Source organism: Phalangium opilio, unplaced genomic scaffold, assembly GCF_054372755.1.
Source record: "Phalangium opilio isolate 3A_F unplaced genomic scaffold, DU_Popi_V2 ptg000100l_1, whole genome shotgun sequence".
NCBI classification, from domain to species: Eukaryota; Metazoa; Arthropoda; class Arachnida; order Opiliones; family Phalangiidae; genus Phalangium; species Phalangium opilio.
In genome coordinates, this window is record NW_028324203.1 from 816,641 (window position 1) to 838,572 (window position 21,932).

Genomic DNA, 21,932 nt, shown 5'->3' on the forward strand with positions numbered 1-21,932 from the left:
GGCTAGTCATCTTTCTTTGCCCCGACAAGGAAATCTACGTATCAATATGAAATTTAAAAACAATTTACCACACAATGTCACGTGCATAATTTATTCCGAATTTGAAAATTCTATCATGATAACTAGGGATCGCTCGGTGTTATTTAATCCCGAGTAAAAAGGCTCTATATAACCTCTGATTTAAGAAGCATTCTCTCATAACCGGTTAGAGATGAATCAAGTACACTACCTATCGGAGAAGCAAAACATTTACGTTGGAAGCGGAATTCTTCCCGTCTTCAATGTCAAACGACTCGATACTAAAACCGAAGCGTCTTTCGACAGTTGTATTTGGAATAGTATATGGACTTTCGAAGCGGATATTGACGCTTTCTTTAACGGAATAACGGGACGATTTCTGACTTGGTTAGTTGACGGTACTCAGAGAGTTAAGCTAGAATGCTTCGTATGTCAGAGAGGAAAAATAGTTGATATTCGTCAATATATTAGAGGATCGAATAATAGATATAATATTCTATTCTCAACATCGAAAGGATTTTCATTAAATAAAGACAGTTGGTTAAGGTTAAAGAACTTGAAAAATGTTATTGGTAGCGAATTAAAGCGAAAAGAAGAGGCCAGAGAAATAATGAAGAAAATTATCTTGGACAGTTTGACCAATATTTTATTTAATTTCACTGATTCGTGCGAAAATATCAGCTGTCACAACGAAATCGCCCACGATATCACTTGTTTACCCACGGATACTAATTGGAGCGAGAGAGTGGAGAAAAACCTAATTAGAGCTATTCCGTTGCTTAACTACGAAAGAATTCTAGAATCCTTTGTCGAGGAATACGGAGATTACGAAGACGACGTCTCAATTTTATTTAACGATATTCTCGGAAACTTTGTCGGTCTAAAAACTGAACTAATGTACGGTTAAAATATATGTCACTCTTATCTCGCGTGTATTGGGTCATGGATTACTCTAAGGCGTCTGAAAATATTCCGAGAGGATTTGAAATCGTTGGAATGCGTTACCTCGGAGAAGAGCAAAATGAATTTAATATCGAAATTACTCGATAAACGGTGCCAAGGGACCAGGAGATATTCGCCAGAGAACAACCACTACCGAAGCTAATGTCCTAAATGATCCAGTGTTTAATGACGTATCTATTTAAAATATATTCTTGGAAATTTTGTCGGTCTAAAAACAATGTATTGTTAATTTTTAAGTAACCGAATAAAATATAAATTACTCTTATTGTTGCGTTTCCTATACCTACGTTATATATCAATTTTTTTTCCTTATTTAGAAAATATTCCAGAAAATTGTATCTCTCCCTCTTATATAATACCCTACAACTACGTTATATTATCAGATATCATTTTCGATCTTGTTTAGAAAAAATGTCTCTCTCAAACGCGTACTACGACCCCGAAAATCCCTCCTCTTTTTCCGGATTGGATAAATTAACGAAAGGAGTTCCTCAGTCTTCGAGGAAAGAAGTTGAGAGTTTTCTATTAAAACAACCCACCTATACTATTCATCGTTATCGTCGATTAAAGTTTCCTCGCAATAAAATTACAGTGACATCTATGGATGAGACTCATCAGGCTGATTTAATAGTTTTAGATAAACTTTCCAGATACAACAAGGGTATGAAATATTTGTTAAGTAATATAGATGTTTTGAGTAAATACGCCTACGTTATACCTATTAAAAACAAGACTTCCGCGGAAGTTATAAGAGCTTTTAAAATAATACATAAAGATGTTGTACCCACGAATATAAATACGGACGCTGGCTCTGAATTTTTAGCTAAACCAGTTCAGCAATATTTTAAAGAGAAAGGTATTCACCACTACGTAGCTTACGGGAATAAAAAAATTGCGATCTGCGAGAGATTTAACAGAACGGTTCAAGAGAAAATACACAAATTCATAACTAGCGCTGATACTCGTAGCTATCTGAGTGCGTTACCAAAAATAGTTAAGGCTTACAATCACTCAATACACCGCTCAACTGGTATCGCGCCAGTCAATGTTAATCTACAAAATGAGCATAAGGTGTGGTACCGTCTTTTCGGTACCATTAAACCTGGGACAAAACCAAAGCTAAAAGAAGGTGATTTAGTAAGGTTGAGTAAATTTGAAAAAACCTTTTCAAAGGGATATAAAGGCTACTTTACAAAAGAGATCTTTATTATTGATAAGGTTTTTTACCGTAATCCTCCAGTATACGTCGTTAAAGACAAAAATAACGAGATAATTAAAGGAACGTTTTACGAATACGAACTATCTAAAGTGATATGAATACGTTACAAATAAATCAAATATTATCATGCGACCAGAGGACAAAACCCTACTACCTAGGTACTTTTCCTAGAGACATGCTTCCCAGGAAACCTAGAAAGAAGAAATTTTGTTTTGTTCTGAACACGGAGAGAGCCGAGGATCCTGGACTTCATTGGGTAGCCATTTACGTTGAAAACAATGAAGGTAATTTTTTCTGCAGCTACGGGCAGAGCCCGGATACGTATAAAATTAACCTGGCCAAATACGCGTCCAGATGGATCTATAACGATAAATTAATTCAAGATATGTTCTCCCTTTGTTGCGGACCTCATTGTATATTCTTCCTTATTCAAAGATGTCTGGGAAATTCGTTTCATAGAGTTCTGAAAATGTATGAAAATAAAACGGAAATTAACGACGCCTTATCTTTATGGAATATCTGCCTTCACTTGTTAAGACATAGATATGAAAAATGTAACCAATAAAATATTAAAGTTGTAATGTTTAATAATCAGATACACTTGTATTGAATGCGAGAATAAAAATATTTATTATTCGATTATAATTTTTTATATAAATTGTAATTATCATGCTTTTATATAAATTGTAATTATCATGCTTTTATATATAATCAGATACAAGCTTTTTTATATACTCAAATACATGCTTTTATATAATCAGATACGTGTTTTTCAATATAATGAGTTAGATGCTTTTATATAAAATGTAATAATCATTATTAAGGTTATTTTTTTGCCTTTCTATAAGTTACCCATTCGATCTTAGATTCGGGCTTTTGAAGTTCTTTCAAACTATCTTCGCGATCTTTTTTTATTTTGGCTTGTGTAGGGTACGGTTTTGATTTCGTAGATGGAATTTTCGCGAGTCTTTTAGGGTTAAGTTTCCGGAACTTTGAACCAGAAGCGCCCTTCGTTGATAAGGCCTGTTGAGACGTCACGGGCTGATTCGGTACCATGGGTTTTAAAACTGGCATACTCGGCGTTTGAGACGTCCCGGACTGTTTCGGTACCACGGGTCCCATGGGTGTTAAAATTGGCATACTGGTCGTTCGAGAGAGAGACGCTGGCGTAGTAAACGATATCGCCGGTGTTTGACCCATTGCTGTACTACTCATTATAGGCTGTGGGGTAGTCAGACTCGAGGAGATATTAAAAGGGATACTTTGGGGAGGGGTAGCGACATTAGTAGGGACAATTTGGGAGGGGGTAGAGATATTAATAGGTATATTCTGGATAGGGGTAGGCCACGATGGAGGAATCCAAGACGAGGATGAAGGACTTAGAGGCTGTATTTTACTCGACACTCCGGGTGCTGGAAAAGACGAACTCGTTGTAGGTGGCAAGATAGTAACGCTTGGTGGCTCCGCTAAACTCTTTAAAGATAAATATTTTTGAAGAGTTAAAAGGTACTCCTTCAATTTTTCCTCGGCAGAACCAGGCTTTCTCAGTACCTCTTTAATGGCGTCGTCTAAACTGTTAACTTCCTTTTGATTGTCCGTCAGTAAAGCCGCTGGTACTAAAACGCACTTTTTCATTATCTAGTAAAGACCGAAGCTATTGTCGGTATTAACATTGAAAGCAACGCCGGCCAGAATCCTCCTACCTGTTTAATTAACACCTGTCGCCTCTTTTTGTCGCTTAAACCTCTCTTGGATAAATACCTTATAACGTTTTTGTAACGTTGAAGTCTTTTCTTTTTATGACGATTCAATGGAATACCGCCGTTCTTCAAATTATAACAAATACCGCTTATACAATCCAATTGGGGTCGCGTACACTTTGATATTAAAAGTTTTCTTTGTTTCACACCGCTTTTACGCAAGAGATTTAAAAAGGGTAATTGGTTCCTAACCGACACGGGTAAAGGCATGTCTCGAAATGAGGTTAAATAAATTGAGATTTATATTTTATGGATTATTATTTTCTAACGTAGATTACCATCGGTCCTTCATTGGGGAATATATTGGACCTAAGTCTTAAACTATTATCGGTACTTTGTTTTAGATCTATTAAGATATAAGAATACGCTTTTTCGGTACACTCTTCGTACGCTTCCGTTAGGCGTTTGGTGTCTGTAGGAAAAAGCTGACGACTTAAATAGCGAACCTGGTTATTATCCCTAGGATTTTTAAACATAACGATATAAGAACAGTTCAATGATATATTTCCAGAATATTTACCTGGGTTAAAGACATTTTGAGACAGCAGCACGATGCTTAAAGATAAATGATGACTCCCGACACAAAAAAGATTACTTATAAACTCCTGTTTGGTACAGGTGTTAGCTAGATCGTCTAGGATTAAAAGATTATTTATTCGTTTATCAAAAAAATCAGAATCATTAGGAATTAGTCCTTCGTGGAATTCAATAGGTAAAAAGAGTTTCAGTTCATCAAAAATGTCCTGATAAACACTATAGCAATAGACTATTCTATCAGGAGGTTTGTCCATGATAATGTCTTTATATTTGAGTAAATTTATTACCCACGTTGTTTTCCCCGAGCTGCTTGGGCCAGCCAGTAAAATGGTCATCGGTGTTTCTAAGCGGAGGCGATACTCTAACCCGTTCTCCATTTTTAAAACGTTCTCTAATATCGTCTATGAACTCGTAGTTGACTCGATCTTCGTACGGTATCACTCTCACTTTAACAAGGTGGGAAAACGTGACCCGATGTTTAGTGGTCCGTTTTCTCATTTGACGTGGCAGACGGGTCTTGATGATTTAAATATCCGTAAGGAAGTGTTGTGTAATCCTCTAAGACTCTACGTTTATTGAAACTATATCCAAAGGTTTTCTTTAGATTGCCTAATAAAAGTGTAGCTGTTTCTTTACGTCTTACAACATTAAATGGAACGGTGACCGACAAAGTTTTAGAGGGACTATATAAAACACTTTTAATCGAATCAAAGTTAATGATTTCTTCATTTCTTCTGTTAATGGTAATACCTTTCATTTTAATAACAGATTTACCGTCTGTGGTACGGTAAGCGTACGACTTAGGCCCTGTCGAGACAAATTCGAGAATCGTCTCACCCTTTAACTCATCCGTCCAACACCCTAGATTACTAGATAAGGGTGGTAGATATTCCCCTTCCTTTGTTACAACTATACATGAATCAGTGTCACAATAAAGTAACCTCTTACCCATTTTACTTATCGTATTATACAACTCGATACGTCCTAATGAACTAACAAAGGAAGCTATCGTGGGACTTCCTTTGTAGTAGGTAGGAGCGTATTCTTTTTTTTAGTTTATAACTGACTAAACAGATTTTATCGTTTACCGGTTTCAGGTCTAACAGTTCTTTCGTTTCATCAGTTATTATCTGAACTAATCCAGCGTAAGAGTCAATGTATACATTTTTTCTCTTATCCGTATTGTAACCCATTTTTCCCCAAAGCGAATTTAGATATAGTTTACTAATGGCGCGGAGAGTGGGGTTGTCCACTATCTCTTCTTTATTAATAACTATTCCTTCTCGGTCATAAATTGATTTTAAATACGCTTCTTTTTGCTCTTCGCTTTCTATTCCCGAAGGCCAACCTGAACTAGATTGTTTAATTTTAAGGTAACAATCAATGAACGTGTCAAATAAACCGGTATTTTCTTTTCTGTCAAACTTATCTTTGTAATGTTGGACTTCAAAAAACTCTAGAATCTTATATCCATTTTTAACTGCTAGATATACCTCGGGACTTGGCCAACAACCACAGAAGGATCTTTCTTCCGAATTATGTGTACAGACTGATTGTTCAGTTTCAACGCATTTTAAACACAAAGCAAAGAAAAGTTTGATTTTAGTTTTAATTGGAAGGACAGGCAAAAATAGATTTTCAGGCGCTAATACTCGACAAGAAATAAGACCGAAATAAAAATTAGGTTCAAAGTTGAAGTCTTTCGTAATAATTTCAGGATGACCTTTAGGAAATACGCCCCATTTACATACGTAAGGATAGAGCGAGCAGATATCTAGGTATTGAATAGACTCGCCCGGTTTTGCCTTATAATACAGACATATACACTCGCTTCTTCCCCCGTACAAGGCACTCCTGGATCCAATTGGTTGTTTAAATTTTAAACTGTCACAATAGAGTTTAGCGTCAGGATCATCTCGTAATCTCTCATTGAACTCGCATTCCCAAATATTGAGGTGTTCGGCGTTCGGTAAAATCTTTTTTAGATAATTTTCCCTATCTAGAGTTCTTTCGTAGACATTTCTGTTTAGATCTTTAACTATAGGATTGTACTCGTAATGTTTTGTATGTTTTACACATCCGTGATAGACGCATCCGTTATAGTTTAAAACAATTTCAGGATTTTTACAATATCCGTCTATTAAATAGTTTGACACCCTTTTTTCCCCTTCCAATGACAAGGCAGTTTGAAATTTTACCCCGCGTAATTTTTCTTCCAAGGCTATACACTTTAAGGCTCCGATACTAAAATTTCCACGAAAACCCTTTGCAGGTACGACACCTAGTGTGTATTTTTCAAGATGTTTGTGAAGGAAAATATTAGTTACTGTTCCCGCTATGGTAATACCACCTACGTTAAGCACGTCGACCCCGGAGACATTCCTAAATAACTCTCTAAATTTTTCCATTCCTAATTGTAGGACCTTAACATCTTGAATAGCGTATGTTTCAAGCTCCTGTCTCAGATTATAGGACTTATCCTTTCTTTCCGAATACCATTTCATAAAATCCGCGTGCTCCTTATCTTTAAAATTATCGGGCTCAAATTGATGTATCTCGGGTATAGGGCCTACATAGTCTAACGTTTTTTCATTATGGAACAGATGCGGGAAATAGTCTTTTTTTCTTCCCCGAGATCGAATGTAGATGAAAATTTTCTTAAGGGGGCACTAATAAATCTGTAACTGTCAATGAATTTGATCTTTAGATTTTTTAAGAAGAGTGCCATGATTTTTGAACCGTTGAAGATAGGCTCAGGAACTATATTCCTTCTAAGTATTTCTTTCAATATAAAGAAAAAATCGAACCCTGCCCCGTTATGAGCGCAGCAGATTACATCGGAAAACAACATTCGCGCAACCTTTACTTTCTTATTTCCCTTTTTAATAGAGCTTGTCTCACATTGGAAAAGATAGTCTATAAAATCCTTTATACAATCAATGCCCCTAAAGACACGAATGGTAAATTCTTTTGAATCAACGGATTCTTGCGCAGCGGAAACCAAGAGTACGGGAGTGTGTTCATTATTTAAAGGGATAGTTTCACAATCGAAGTATAGAAGACGAACAGGAGGATAATCAATATCTAGGGGCATCACCCAACAATGATTTTTTTCATGCGTAATTTTACAATTTTTGCAATTTAGATCACACTTATGATTTGGTTTTATTTCGCGAGCGCAATTTCCGCATCGTTTCAAAGAATCGCATGTTCCGTTACTCTTATGGTTATTGAAACATTCGGTTCCCTTTAAATATCTATTACACTCCTCGCATCTTATGAGTTTATACTCGTCTTTTTCATGATAAGCCTCCGTTGTTAAACAGCGGTAACACTTAGCCGTTTCCGAGCAAGAATGACTAGATTTTTCTTCCAGACCGTAAAATAGGGTTAAACAGTATTGACAATAAGCCTTAGCCGCGAACATTGAGATGTAAGACCGTACAACATGCATATGATTCCCAACTTTGAGGAGGAAAATTTTTTTTCCTTGTGAGGACCTATAAATATTTTCTCAAACTTCTCTTCCGCTGAAAAAATTACAATCTGGTAATCTGACAAGGCATTTTGAAACTTTTGAACACCCAATAAATCTACAGGACCCTCCGGGACTTCGGCTAATGCGTGTAACTCTAAAGCCGCGGTTTTTTGGGAAGGGTGGTCTACATTTCTTAATAATCGGAAGCTCCATTGATTAAACTCGTTTAGCTTTCCTATTGATTTTAAATAAGTTCGATCAGCTAGACTTTTACCCACGGCTAAGGCTCTAGAAACGCATAGAGTATCATTATTTCTAATAGGTATGTAAGCATAACCTTGATCAATATATTTATCCAGTTCAGCTATAGTTCGATTATGCACCGCTTTTCTACCTGTCATTGGAACATTGCATTTTAAAAGAATAACATCAATTTTTAGAGAACCCTCTAATAAAAGACTACGTTTGGACTGAGCCACCTTTTCGATACTAGAGAGTAATCGATCAGGAGTTAACTCATTTATCGCCATAAATCTTAACTTTACAGGGTTCTCTAACGCGTCGGAGCTTATGGCGAATCTAATTAAGTTATACTCTTCATTATTTTGCGTGATTTGGTTTATAAGAGATGTTAATATTTGGGAAAGTTGTTCGTGAATTTTTGTTAATTTTAGTTCTTCTAAGTTACGGAATTTAACATTATATTCTGTTGTAATACATTTATATTTTCTAGATTTTCGATTAGATATTTTGTCTATCTTGAAATATTGTTCAGGTCTAAATTTTGTGGATAAATCGATGGGATAAAGTTCATCATCTGAGGATGACGAAGTGTCCGACATTTTTTTCTTAATGGGAAAGTTCTTCAAATCTATTGATTGTTTTCTCCAAGGCAACTATTATGTTATGGAGATCGTCTGAATCTCTAATTACGAACTGCTTCTCATAGGGTTGTCCTCTGTATTTAAAGATGGCTATTTCTCGGTCAGGCGTGGTGGCTATTTGAATGGGTTCTTCTGACATATATACCGTTGCGCCCCAATCTCCCTGAGCGTTGTTCAGAATTGATTTCAGTTCAAATGCGCTCTCGTATTTAATACATATACCGTCCTTAGTAGGGATGGGAAACGGTTTTCGCGGGTTCTTTGATTTCGCGTACCTCCTAATATCAAGGTATAGAGTACCATTGAACGACGATATTTTAACACCTAATAATCTATCCCGACCATATTCTATTATATGATCTTTCCAATCTTCCTTTTTAAATCCCGACTGAGATAACAAGGTCTCTACTTCTTTGTCACAGGATTGTGTCTCATCCTTTGATTCGGCCTATTGAAATGCCTATTTCCTATGAACTAAATCTTCTAATCTCATTGAAAAAGTATAAAGTACTCACCATTCTCAGGAATAGAAATTTCTTGCTGCGAGATGTTAATGCAGTAATTTCGGCACGAATGAATCTCGAACGTTGAGTCTGAGCTTTTATACTATACGGTTGTTATCTTTTCTAGCTTTACGTCCGAGAGGGTTTCATATTACTTAACTACGTCATTATATATTCAGTAAATTAAATTTATATTTAAACCTTCAACGACATCTGTTTCTTTTTAACGAAATTGAATAATTATAACCTTAAGGTCAAAATTAAATTAGTTTTCGGCGTGTGACAATTTATAACTAACTCTTTCCCATAGGCCGATGAACGTATTTATTCGCGTTATAATATTAAATTACATACGCATCTTTTATTTTTAAGTCTCCAAACACATCTGGTTTAGTTTAACTTTATATAACTCGTTCAGTTGTAATCTTAAACTTAGTTATAGATATTTTATAAATCTTTCCTATCGTCGATGATCGTCTTTATTTATGTTATTATATATGTATAGATTAAATAATATTAGATTTCATTCGTATCTTTTATTTTTCAAAGTCTCCAAACACATCTGTTTTCCTTTAATTTTTTATCCAAGTCTTTCACGTGTAATCTTAAGGCTACACTTAACTATCGAAAATTTTATAACTAATTATACTATCACCGATGAACGGTTTCGTGTTACTATCGGACTCCTAGTATACTCGTGGGTGAGAAAAAATGTATAAATACAGCGTTTAAGCCTTTGTATTCTCTACAACGCAATAAAATTTCATAAACTCAATAACTTCTTCTTCTAGTCTCGCAATAAAAAAATGTAAGTATTTTTCTAGTATTTTAAAATGGTTAGGCAACAGTGACCCTTATCTTAGTGTCTTTTAGTTTCTAACGCATCACCATATATCTATAACCTCTTCTTTACTCAGAAGTCTTTTTAAAAACTTAATATATACATATAATGTAAGTATTTTCTATTAGATTTAAACCCTCGATTAAGAGACTTATATTTTAAAATAGGGAGTCCCTTATCTTTATCGCCACGAGCTTCGCGATCGTTTTTAGTCGCGCTAGGAACCTACGTTGTAGGTTTCTAGTCAAAGAGGTATTAAATCTTAACTAATATTTTAGAATTTTTCCTCATACGTGTGTTTTCATTTTAATAGATAGGCTGCATACGCGATAGCGGTGAACGTAGCGTTAGGAATTTTCAAATTCCTGACGAGGAGTGTTTCCGTAGAACGGATAACACGGTTATTTATAATAACCTCAGACATTCCGGTTTGGGGCGTGATGGTGAATACGGTCAAGACGAGATCCGAACCGTACTTCAACAATTAACCCGAGGTTGCGATACCGTTTACGTAAAAGGGCCAGATCAAAAAGAATTTTTAAATTTTTTTCTTGGAACCCTCCGGGTTGTGGATATAGGAAGGTTGGGTGCCCCTTCAATTCGCATTATGCCGGGAGGGGAAGATGTCTATGACCCCCATTTACGATTCCCGCATAACGGAGATAGATGCGCTCTGGTAAGAGCTAGAAAAATTGAGGTCTTTTTCAACGCTCAAGAAATGGCACCTCAGAGCCGCGCCGGCTCGGTCGATTGGGGTTTAGCCGACGAAGCTCCGGTTTCGCCGGCACCCAATCGTAATTTAATTCCGGCCGGTGCTGAATCTCCTTATTCGTGGGAGAGTAATTGGGGTGACGATGGTGACATAGATATCCCCATTTTACGTAACGTTATCAACACTGAATACCGGCCCCGTATCGAAACCCCTCCTCCCCCATACCCTGGTACTCCTTCCCCTCCTCCAAACATCCTTCCTCCCGATGACCCGCTTGAGCGAATTCAACAACCAGCCCAGGCTGTTGTCATTCAGGAAGGACCTCCGATTCCTGGCGCCGATCATCGCGAGATAACGTTAAACCTATCTGACGGTAAATAGAAAACTTTTTTAAATAATGCATCATTTATTAACTGTAAACTAATGAATCATTTATTAATTGTAAAATAATCTTTTGCAGTTCCGCGCGACACCCCGATCCTAATCACCGTGGCGGGTGGTAAGTATATATTAGCATTTGAAAAGGTTTACAATAGGGTATAATAATACTCTATTGATTCGTTACAGAGGGGCCTTTGCTTTTAAAGATTACTTTTTAAAATTTATTCATATATATTTACTTTTTAAAATTTATTCATATTTATATATTTCATCTTATCTATTTTGTGTATTTTCATTTTATATCTTACTTTTATGTATTTTTCAATTATATCTTATTTTCTGTATTTTTCATTTATTATTTATGCATTTAATGTATATGTAATCGTACAATTAAAGTAAATTTTTACAGTTAAAGATTACGTTGTCAGTCAATACCTTTAAAACTATTGGCGACATCTTGTTCAGTCAATTTTCTGATCTTTCTAGCGCAATGACCGAGTAGCGGATAACATGTAGGCGTAGAGAAAACCGTCTCCAGTGAAATTCGAGACGTTAACAGATGTCTAACATACGTCGCATAAGCTAACACCCTCTTATCTAAATCTGGCCATTACGTCACGACTAAAGAAGTTCACGCCCCATAACCAGTTAAAAAAGACCTAATCAATTGGCGACCCCCACCCTCGACCAATAAACGAACTCAAAGAAACCCCCCCCGGATAAAAAACCGGTGTTCCCCCACTCTAGACACACGCGAGTATACACGCGCGGGTCTAGCGCGCTAGAAGGCTGGCGGCACACTTAAATGACCTAATTAACTCTCCATATTTCGGTGGGTTAACTACTGTAAAGTGGTGAGTGTAATTTATGAAGGATTAATTAATTTATGAAGTATTCAACTAAACTCTTTAATTTCCCCCTTTAAAATCCGATTTAAATAAAAACACACCTTGAATTTATTTCTTTTATGATTTATTACTTGTTCAGATTGTGTGGCAACTGTCGATCGCAATATAGAAGTCACTGCAGTAAAAAAAGTGAGAGGGCTGATCGCCCGTGGTAACTGAATGGTTAAAGCCTTATTTGAGCACTTAGCAAGAACAACTCCATGATTCGTTCATGCTCTTGTGGCACTAACAATTTCGCACTTATCATATTCTCATGGAATGGTGTGTTGATGAGCGAGATACACCCATACCCTTTAATCAATATTTATCCTTTCCTCTCTCAGACGAGGTATATCTTCCAACTGCTGAAGAACAAGCTTATCCAGACACTGAGTGTCAAGCCATTTGCAGCAATTGGTATAATCACCCCTTTGTTGCTCTTAATATGAATATGGTAAATCTGAAATAGGTCTAAAGAATGACAAGAGAATAGAGAAAGACTAATTTTGCGAAGAAAAACTCATGGTAATGATTTAATACTTTATTAGAAGTAAAAATTTTCTAATAAATATAACAAGCGAAAATCTTTCGACCCGAGGGTCTTCATCAGTCTAAGCCACTATTGGCTCTGACAATATAATAGTTAAGTTATATTTAAAATAGGTATGTGGTCATGAAGACTTCGGAGGATGTAAATTGCAATCATGCAACAGAAAAGAGCAATGAACTCTTGACAGTCAGAAATATGTAAAGTTTAATACATGTGGAAAATAAATTGCTGAATTTTTGGGTTTGAGAGCGTATCGGGATTGATTGGGTGCTGGCATGCTGGTTATAAATAATGTCATCTTGAGTAAAGGCTAGAAATCATAAACATAATTCTAATGTGAACAGATTAAAAACATGCCATTAACGGTTTTAAAGCATTAAAGGCAGTAACGGAATTTTTCTTCTTTTTTAAACCCCTCCCCGGCTTCACTTAGCTCTATGAGGATGACAAGCACTATCCACACAGGCTCACAACCCTTTTGAATAACAGTCAATGATAACAAAAATCCAAATAATTTAAAAAATATTATTATGAAGTCTATCTAATAATTTATTCAATGCATGCATATAACCCATGCAATAAATTTAATTGTCTTATTAAATGAAGCGTCTACTAAATTACAATAGAAGTTAATAGTAAAAATAGTAAGAAAATTCGCACGTCGGCTCGTAAGCGTGTCTGTACATTTGCTCCACAGTTTTTGTATTTTGGAAATATTTAACTTAATTAGTTAACTAATTATTACTTAAATTAGTTTTAATTTGAGTGTTATTTATGCTTTTCAAGCATTAGTTGTTGTCATAGTTTAGTATTTTGTGAAGGATAATGGTTTTGGTCTTCTTAACCAAGGCTTAACTTTAGTTTTCAAAGTTTGGTCAACGACTCAACGCCAACCTATCGGTCCTACCGATTTTTCGAGTGCTACTTCTATGGTTTTGGTGATATTGAAATTTTCGTTATAATGACGTTACTTGGGTGTCGTTGTTACTAAGGCCATTGCAGACTTTAACGCGGTTTTTCGCGTTAGCCGTCAAAGATCAATTCACTATGCCTACCCTACCGTGTACACCTCCTAAGGTGCCGGTACACTCTGTGATCACCGATCTTTCGGACAACTGTCAACCTGATAATCTAACTCCTTCGCGGCTTGTTGACACTTCTTCAACCCCTACACTGACATCTCCGTCCTCTGGTCAGCCTCGCTTTAAATTGTCTACTTGCTCGACTTGCAACCATAGTTTTCTCATCTCTGTGACTTCGGCCATATTGCCTTGCCCCCTTTGTGTACTGGCCCAAACCTTCGATTCTCTTAAAACTGATGTTCGTAAACTTCAAGACACTGTGTCGCAAACAAGTGACCACACTGCTACAAATGGAATTGATCTACTGACCTTATCAAGTAATATCAAGGCAGTTGATGCCTCGCTGTCTACTATCACTTGCAACCTGGTCAACCATTCTGACTTTGACTCTCATCCTGTTATTAAAACTATACATTCTGATCTACAAACTCATGACGCAGCTATTTCATCCATCACTTCCAAACTTGACGACTGTCTCGCTAACTCTCCTATAGTTAGTTCTCAACCTGCCTTATCTGATATCGTGAGTCAAGTACACGATGAAACTGCCTCCATGTTCGATAGACAATGCAATATCCTTATCTTCGGTCTCCCTGAATCCGGACACAATGATGAAACCGATCAAATCACATCGCTCATGTCAAATTGCAATATTAAGTCTTTTGTACGTTTCTTTAGACTTGGTCGTGTTCCCCCCTCATGGTGCGCGTCCCGACTCCCCGCCCAGTAGAGGTGATTCTTCTTTCCCCTGGTCACAAGGGCCTGATTTATCATTACTTTCGCTTGCGAAAAACCGAAGATCCTAACTTTTCGCTTGAAGCGCGACCCGATTACACCCCGTTCCAGCGTACCAAGCTGTCCGCTGCCAGAGCTGAACTCTCCCGTCGACTCGCTAATGGTGAAACTGGTCTTCACATTCGTAACTGTAAAATAGTTAAGAGACCTCAACGCCCCACACCTCTCCTACGTTCTACAAACAGTTCTTCTGTGGGCAAGTCTACTACTTCCTCCCATAGTGTCTCTTCTGGTACTGTGCCGAAAACGTTTGCCTTTAACGCACCTCCAACTCCCCCACCAGCTCCATTCGCCAATGGTCCACCTCTATCCTTCCCCAATACTCTTCCAGTTGGTGTCCCATCTCTCCCTGGTACTGTTGGACAACCTCCGTACCCTCCCCCAGTACCGTGGTCCCCTTACATATGTCCTCCACCGTTCACCACTCATCGTCCCCCGGCATTTCTTGCCGTGTGATACCACTGTAATATCAACCTTAAACTCTCGTGCCGCTGTTTTTCGTCCTACTTTGTCTACATATTTACAATGTCACGCTTCGTCAATTTTACCCACTGGCTCCCCGAGTACCACTGACCGTGTTTCCCTCTTATCTTTTTGTGATTCTCGCGCGCTACTGACCAATGTTCGTAGCCTTAACAATCGTTATAAACTGGATGAGCTTACTACTCTAGTCGCCACATATCATCTCTCCCTGATTGCCGTTACCGAAACCTGGTGGTCACCCGAAGTTCAGGACTGTTAATATCCCCTACCGGGATTAACCCTCTATCGGCAAGATCGACTTACTAGTTCCTACGGCGGTGTATAGCTATATATACTTTCTTCGTTACAGGTTACCGTCTTAAGTTTTCAAGACTTTGGTCTTCCCAATTTCACCCCGAATATCCATGGTCTTGATATTTTAACTGTTTTAGTGTCCCAGTCTACCTTTCAGATTGTTATATCTGTAATTTACCGTTCGAACAATGCGGCTTACCGCAATTACGACCCATTAATTTCGTACTTAAATATGTTAATTGCCTACTGTGATAACAATAAGTTCCTACTCCTCCTCCTAGGTGATTTTAATTACCCCTTAATTGATTGGTCTACGACCTCCCCTAAACCTGGTGCGTGTCGGTTCACTAAACTTTTCTGTGATGTTTTACAACAACATTCCCTAACTCAAACTGTTCGTTTTGCTACCCGTGACGTCCATTTTGTTATGATAATTTATTAGACCTCATCTTTAGTTCTGATCCTAACCTTGCACATACCGCAGTTTTATTACCTCCAATTGGTTCGAGTGACCACGGTTCCGTCTTATTCAACATTGTACTCTCTCCCACCAGTCGGATACATGTCCCTAAGCCTAATTTTTTTAAAGCTGACTATACTGCATTTAGTTGCTTTTTATCTACCATTGATTGGTCGTTGATCTTGTGTCAAGGTGATTTAGATACTACTTGTTCTTCCCTCCTCACACTGATCCATTCTGGCGTGCGAGCTTTTGCCCCATTAACCAAACCCCGTAAAGATATCTCCGCTGCTCCCGTGGTGCTGCGTCTGCAACACTCCTTCGTCTCCGTAATGCTTACTGTCAAGCTCGTAATGCCCACACGACACATTACCGGAATTCTCGGCGTCGGTATGAAAATTCCCTCACCACCCTTATCCGTTCCAACACGAAATCATTTTATTCCCATATAAATAACTTTCGTCAGTGTAGATACACAGTCCTGCAATTAAAACGCCCAGATGGCTCCCTGACCAACACTATCAAGGAGTGTGCTACCCTCCTTAACGATTAAATTGCCACTACTGTCCAATATCAATCCTCGCGTCCAACGTTCAACTTCCCTCCAATCCCCACGAATTCCTCGGTTCTCCCCTTAAGTGAATTTACTTGTGACCCTAGCGATATCCTTCGACTCCTCACTCTATTAGATATAAAACAATCACCAGGTCCCGATGGTATCCACCCTAACCTCTTAAAGGCCCTTGCACCTCTCTTAGCTCTACCACTTTACTTACTCATAGCGCGTTCCTTTTCTTCGTGTTTTGTACCCACTGCCTGGAAAGAAGCCAATATCACTCCTATACATAAAAAAGGGTCTAGGGCCGATTCCGCTAATTACTGCCCTATTAGTTCCTTAACCCAAGTCTCGAAATTATGTGAACGTCTCGTTCATGAACAATTGCGTTCCTTTCTCGTATCGAAAAACTTTTTCTCCCCTTATCAACATGGTTTCCTTCCCCGTCGTTCTTGTCCCACAAACTTACTTTTTGCCACGAATGAATGGACGCAGTGGTTGGATGATGGCCACTCCGTTGACGTATTATATCTCGATTTTAGTAAAGCTTTTGATTCGATCCCTCACTGTGCCCTTATCTATGCCCTCGAGGTTGCTGGTGTCACGGGTAACGCCCTTGCTTGGCTCTCCCACTATCTCCTAAATAGGCGTCAGCGAGTCGTCCTCCAAGGTGTCACAACCGACTGGCAGTATGTTGAGAAGAAGGTGCCCCAGGGGTCCATCTTGGGTCCCCTCCTTTTCAACATATTTATTAACTCCATGCCGTCAGTTGTGAAACACTCTTCTATTATCCTTTTTGCCGATGACGCCAAGCTTTATCGTCGTATCCGTAGCTCCACTGATCAAACCTTGCTCCAACTTGATCTTGATGCACTGGTTCACTGGGGTATTGCAAACGGACTCTCATTTAATGTCACTAAATGCAAAACTCTCCATTTAGGTCGCCGTAATCCCCTGTTCGACTACTCTATAAATGCTACAACTTTAGCCACCACCTCTTTTGAAAGAGACCTAGGGGTATTTATTGACCCCCTTCTCAAACATTCCGTTCACACACTTAAAATTTCTAAGCGTATTAGGAGTCTGACGGGCATAATCCGTCGTAACTTAAATTTTAGGTCCATACCCCTTATTAAAACGCTTTACAATTCATTAGTCCTTCCTCTAATTGAGTATTGTTCACCAGTCTGGTCCCCCCATTTATTAACTGATATCCACCTATTACAAAAGGCCCAAAATGCTTACTCCAAGCTCCCGCATAAACTTAGCAACTACCCAGCCCCCCAACGTCTATCTTCACTAAACATTGACCCTATCGCCTTACGTCACAAAATCAACAACCTGTGTTTAGTATTCGATATTGTCCTTCGTAATCTTGATTTGGACCCCTCATTATTTTTCACCCCCTATTCCAATACAAGAACTCGTGGTCACTCACAGAAATTAACTAAACCGCGGGTCGCGACTACCTTCCGCCAAAAGCATTTTGCCAATTCTGTCATTGATGATTGAAACTCTTTGCCCAATGATATTATCATACTCTCTACCAAATCTCAATTACGTCGGCATTTGATAAACTTTTTTCGCGCTACTTTGAAGCTTTCATTACCCTAAGTTCCTCACTGTATTGTTAGTTTTTTTTCTTTTTTTTATTCTGAATGACCAACTTATATTGTACCATTTTATTTAATTGTCATTACTATCTTTATCTTATTTTATTTTATTCTTTTTTTTTTACATATACATGGTCTTAATTAATCTCGTGTTATTATTCTTGCCCAATACGATTGTACTATTTGCTCCTGATTACTTGTTGTTGATGTTTTCTTATTTGTAATTACATTTAGTTTTTCTTTTCTCTTGACAATTTGTAACTACGTACGATGCCCATTTACACGTCACTTTGATGACTTTGTGGGCAATCATTCATTCAATAAATAAATAAATAAATAAATAAATAAATAAATAAGTAACCTAACACGTATGTGAGAATTAAATCATAAAGTACACGCAAATAGCGCATGTAATAAATTAAATGGATGAAACGCGGAAAAATAACTATTTATAATGAGAGAATGAAAAAAAGTACGTGTCAAATTGGATATTAAAGAAACTTTGGTGAAAATGAATTAATAGAATATCTACAATGAGTACTATAAAATCACAAAGGAGAATACAATAATCAGAGAGAGTTCATGCCGTCATGAAGAAAGTGCATGCCAAATTGAGCATTGAAAATAATCGAAATACAGGGAGACGTTTTTCAAACAACATATCATGGCATTTAGAAAATTATCTACAGTAAAGTAGAACATGCTTCGCTTGAGCATGTCTTCAAAAAACAAAACTAGTCATTATTTTCAGGCTACAATTTTTCACTTCGGTCATGATGTTGGCTTGAATACTCTAGGTTTCCAGTTTAAACCTTTTATTTTCAAACCTTAGCTTTTCGTATTCATTCCAAGCCCTTTTATATTCAGTCATTATTTGCCAAACAGACGCAAACATGAGTAGGGCCTCCAAACATGCATTAGCGGAAGCTATGAGCGTTTCTTGCTTTTCTTAGTAGGCAGCGACTAAGCTATAAGAAAGTTTAGCCCATTTATAAATGAAACAATAAAGGAAGGCCATGCATGCAGAAACAATAGCAAGGATTGATGGAAAAATGAACAATAAAATGTTGCAGTGAAGTATAAAATTAAAAGGACACCGCAGTAGCTCTTAATGGTTAACTGACTTTGCAGCAACCCTCAATCTCAAAAAAATATCCAATTGAAATTTTCAGAAGGTGTACTATTATACCCTACGTCGAATAGAAACCATTCTTATGACCATTTATGTGTTCTTCAGTGGCAGGTGGATGAGCACCATGTTCATGGAAAGCAGAAGGCTCTTTGAGGAATCTTCAGCAAAAACTGGTGGAAGGCTATTAGTACAGGAAATTAGGATTTGACGTAGAACAAATTAGTAACAAGCTAATTCCAACGGTATTTGGAAGTACTAGCGGTGCTTATTAAGGGAAAAAATTCCCCGGATTTCCGGTTGGTGGAAGACCACCAAAAATGGCCACCATCTTGGAAAATTTGGTTTTTTGCGACTTACGCCCGAACGGTAGGTCCAACATAAAAACGTTCAATTTGTGAAAGAAAGTTCTTTCAATTATCTATCTACTGGTTTTTGAATCAACTCTTTGTGACTTACCGTTCAAAAGTTACGATTATTTTCTTGAGATACAAATTCGATTTTGATCACTTTGTATATAAAATCTAACATATATTTATGTGACAGAAGCCTTTTCCCTAATAAACGTTAGGCCTAAGTAATTTTGAAGGTTTATAATCTTTGTGCACGTGCATATATACAAATGTTTTGCATGGTGTAGGGGGCACGAAATTGCTTTAAAGCCATGTTCACACTTGCACAGGGTAAAGCGGCTCGAAGTGATTCAAACCGCTTTCAAATAATAATAGCTTTATTGCTGGATATTCCAAAATCGTATTGTGCCGTTTACATGTCACTTTGAAAGCGTTTCGAATCGGTTTTTTTTTGTAAGTGTGAACATGGCTTTAGAAGAGTAGCTAGCTTTTTTTGCGATTTACGGCCGAACGGTAGGTCCAACATAAAAACGCTCAGTTTATGAAAGTAAGTTCTTCCAATTATCTATCTATTGGTGTTTGAATCAACTCTTTGCGACTTACCGTTCAAAATTTCTATCCATTAATAATATCCGATGTGTTGAGAATTTTGTATTTTTCGGCTGGAAATACGAAATGTTTTCCTAATTTCAAATAAAATAAGAGTCAGCATTTAAAATTTTAATTTGTTTATGAATCATCAAAAATATCGCTTATATCATCCTCTGATAATGTATCTTTGTAATTATTCAAGCAAGAAATGCCATGACATTCACCGCACATAGCTGAGCATTTCATTCCATATTTGCGAAATGTGCATGCCGCGCCGCAGTTCGTTGCCTTACATCCACAAAAGATTAGTTTCAAAATATGTTCGGGAGCTGGTGGAACCTTGCAAAAAACTGGTTCCAATTTGGATTTTTGCATCTCATAACCCCATTCCTCTGGGTTTAACTTGTTTCCCAACCAATCTTGAGTTTGCAAGTACGATCTTAATATATGCTGTTGAGCAGCTGCTAATGTTGGTGGTAGAGATGCAAGTTCAAAACCGCTTTTCAAGATTTGTTTTGCCACCATTTTGTTATACAGCAAATATCTATGTTTGTTCAAGGTTTTGGTACTTCTTTCTGCTTTGTAAAGTTTAAGGAAAATTTCTCCTCCAGTTGTGTAGAGGTCTTGCTTACTAGCGTTTTCAACATTGAACACGCGGCATTTTTCCACCAAATCGGGGTGATCCTTGAAGAGCTTTTAGCACCGCGAGTTTTCCTTTTTTATAAATGGAAGAAGTCGTATCACAACCAGAAAAGGCATGAATGAATGGCAAGATATCAGCTAGTCTTCCTAGTTGGATTTTCATTTTGTAATTATTCGTTACTTTATCGGCCTTAGATGTCTTTCCAGGTCTCAACATGAAAATGTTTTTATCTGATGTATGGCATATGAGAAGTACCATTACATCAGTATCATCTGCCACTATGACCACACAGTTGCTCTCAGTCTTGCAATCCAGGGCGGTTGATACAATCACGATGTCTGCATCCGACTCAGCTTGAACTACTTTAATTTTGGCAAGTTTTAGCTTATCGGACAGTTTCAAAATGAATAATGTTTTGTTAGCAACGTCAGTAAAGAAATCAGCTTGGTTGAAAGAATTCATGGTGTCATCTTGAAGAATTATGTTTGCTACATATTTAGATACCTTAGCGCTTCTTTTTGCTTGCTCTTGATATTTTGTCGTAAGCTGGTTCTCGTCGTAGCCGTCAAAAACAACGTTACTGTTTACGCCGTAGTGATATTTGACGTAGTTGACATATTGCTCGTATATTTCACCGAAAGTAGAATGGCGCTGCCATACAACTTACAATGTAGTAAGTGACCACCATCTATGATGAATACTTTCTCGCCATCTGACATTGCATCTTTCGGCCGTTCTATCTTGTCCAATTCCTTTAAAAGATTAGCTTTATTGCTTTTCCGCAACAAGCCATCTACAAACAGAGATGGTGGATATGATGATAGTTCAAATTGAAAACATTTTTCGAGAGCCTCCCGTGATTTTTTAGTGCATATTATTCTGTTGAATAGTTGTACGGGGTTTATTGAAACCATGTCATTTTTTATCTTGACCGACTTGTTGTTGGTTATGTTAAGGGTCTTAACGCGACCCAACCTTCTAAACTTTATGACTTTGACTTTTTTTCCAATACAATTTTCCATCAGAACGTCGCCCACTTCTTTCGCTTTGTAACAATTTATCGCAGCTTCAGCTACTCTGCCGCTTGAAAGAGAAACTAGATTCGCCCCTAGATCAGGACTGAAGGGTGAATGGGTGTCGAACAAGTCTAGAAAGACTTCCAAGTCATTTTGGTCACGAACACGTCGAGAGTTTCTTAAA

General features: G+C 37.6%; 3 protein-coding genes across 3 annotated transcripts; 2 read left to right on the forward strand and 1 right to left on the reverse strand.

Annotated features, from left to right (window-relative positions):
- Positions 1 to 3,753: 3,753 nt before the first annotated feature.
- LOC149632396 (uncharacterized) lies at positions 3,754 to 5,167 on the reverse strand. The gene is made up of 2 exons (XM_089851066.1): positions 4,481 to 5,167; positions 3,754 to 4,419 (listed from the first exon to the last, which is right to left on the reverse strand). Exons 1-2 carry the CDS (start codon positions 4,872 to 4,874, stop codon positions 4,394 to 4,396), a joined length of 420 nt encoding a protein of 139 aa, XP_089707192.1. The 5' UTR covers positions 4,875 to 5,167; the 3' UTR covers positions 3,754 to 4,393.
- A 4,509-nt stretch (positions 5,168 to 9,676) lies between these two features.
- On the forward strand, positions 9,677 to 11,571 carry LOC149632397 (uncharacterized). Its single transcript, XM_089851089.1, has 4 exons — positions 9,677 to 9,682; positions 10,517 to 11,288; positions 11,376 to 11,414; positions 11,483 to 11,571. Exons 1-4 carry the CDS (start codon positions 9,677 to 9,679, stop codon positions 11,512 to 11,514), a joined length of 849 nt encoding a protein of 282 aa, XP_089707215.1. The 3' UTR covers positions 11,515 to 11,571.
- Positions 11,572 to 17,162: 5,591 nt separating this feature from the next.
- Positions 17,163 to 17,915, forward strand: LOC149632398 (uncharacterized). The gene has a single exon (XM_089851090.1). It carries the CDS (start codon positions 17,163 to 17,165, stop codon positions 17,913 to 17,915), a length of 753 nt encoding a protein of 250 aa, XP_089707216.1.
- The last annotated feature ends 4,017 nt before the right edge of the window (positions 17,916 to 21,932 follow it).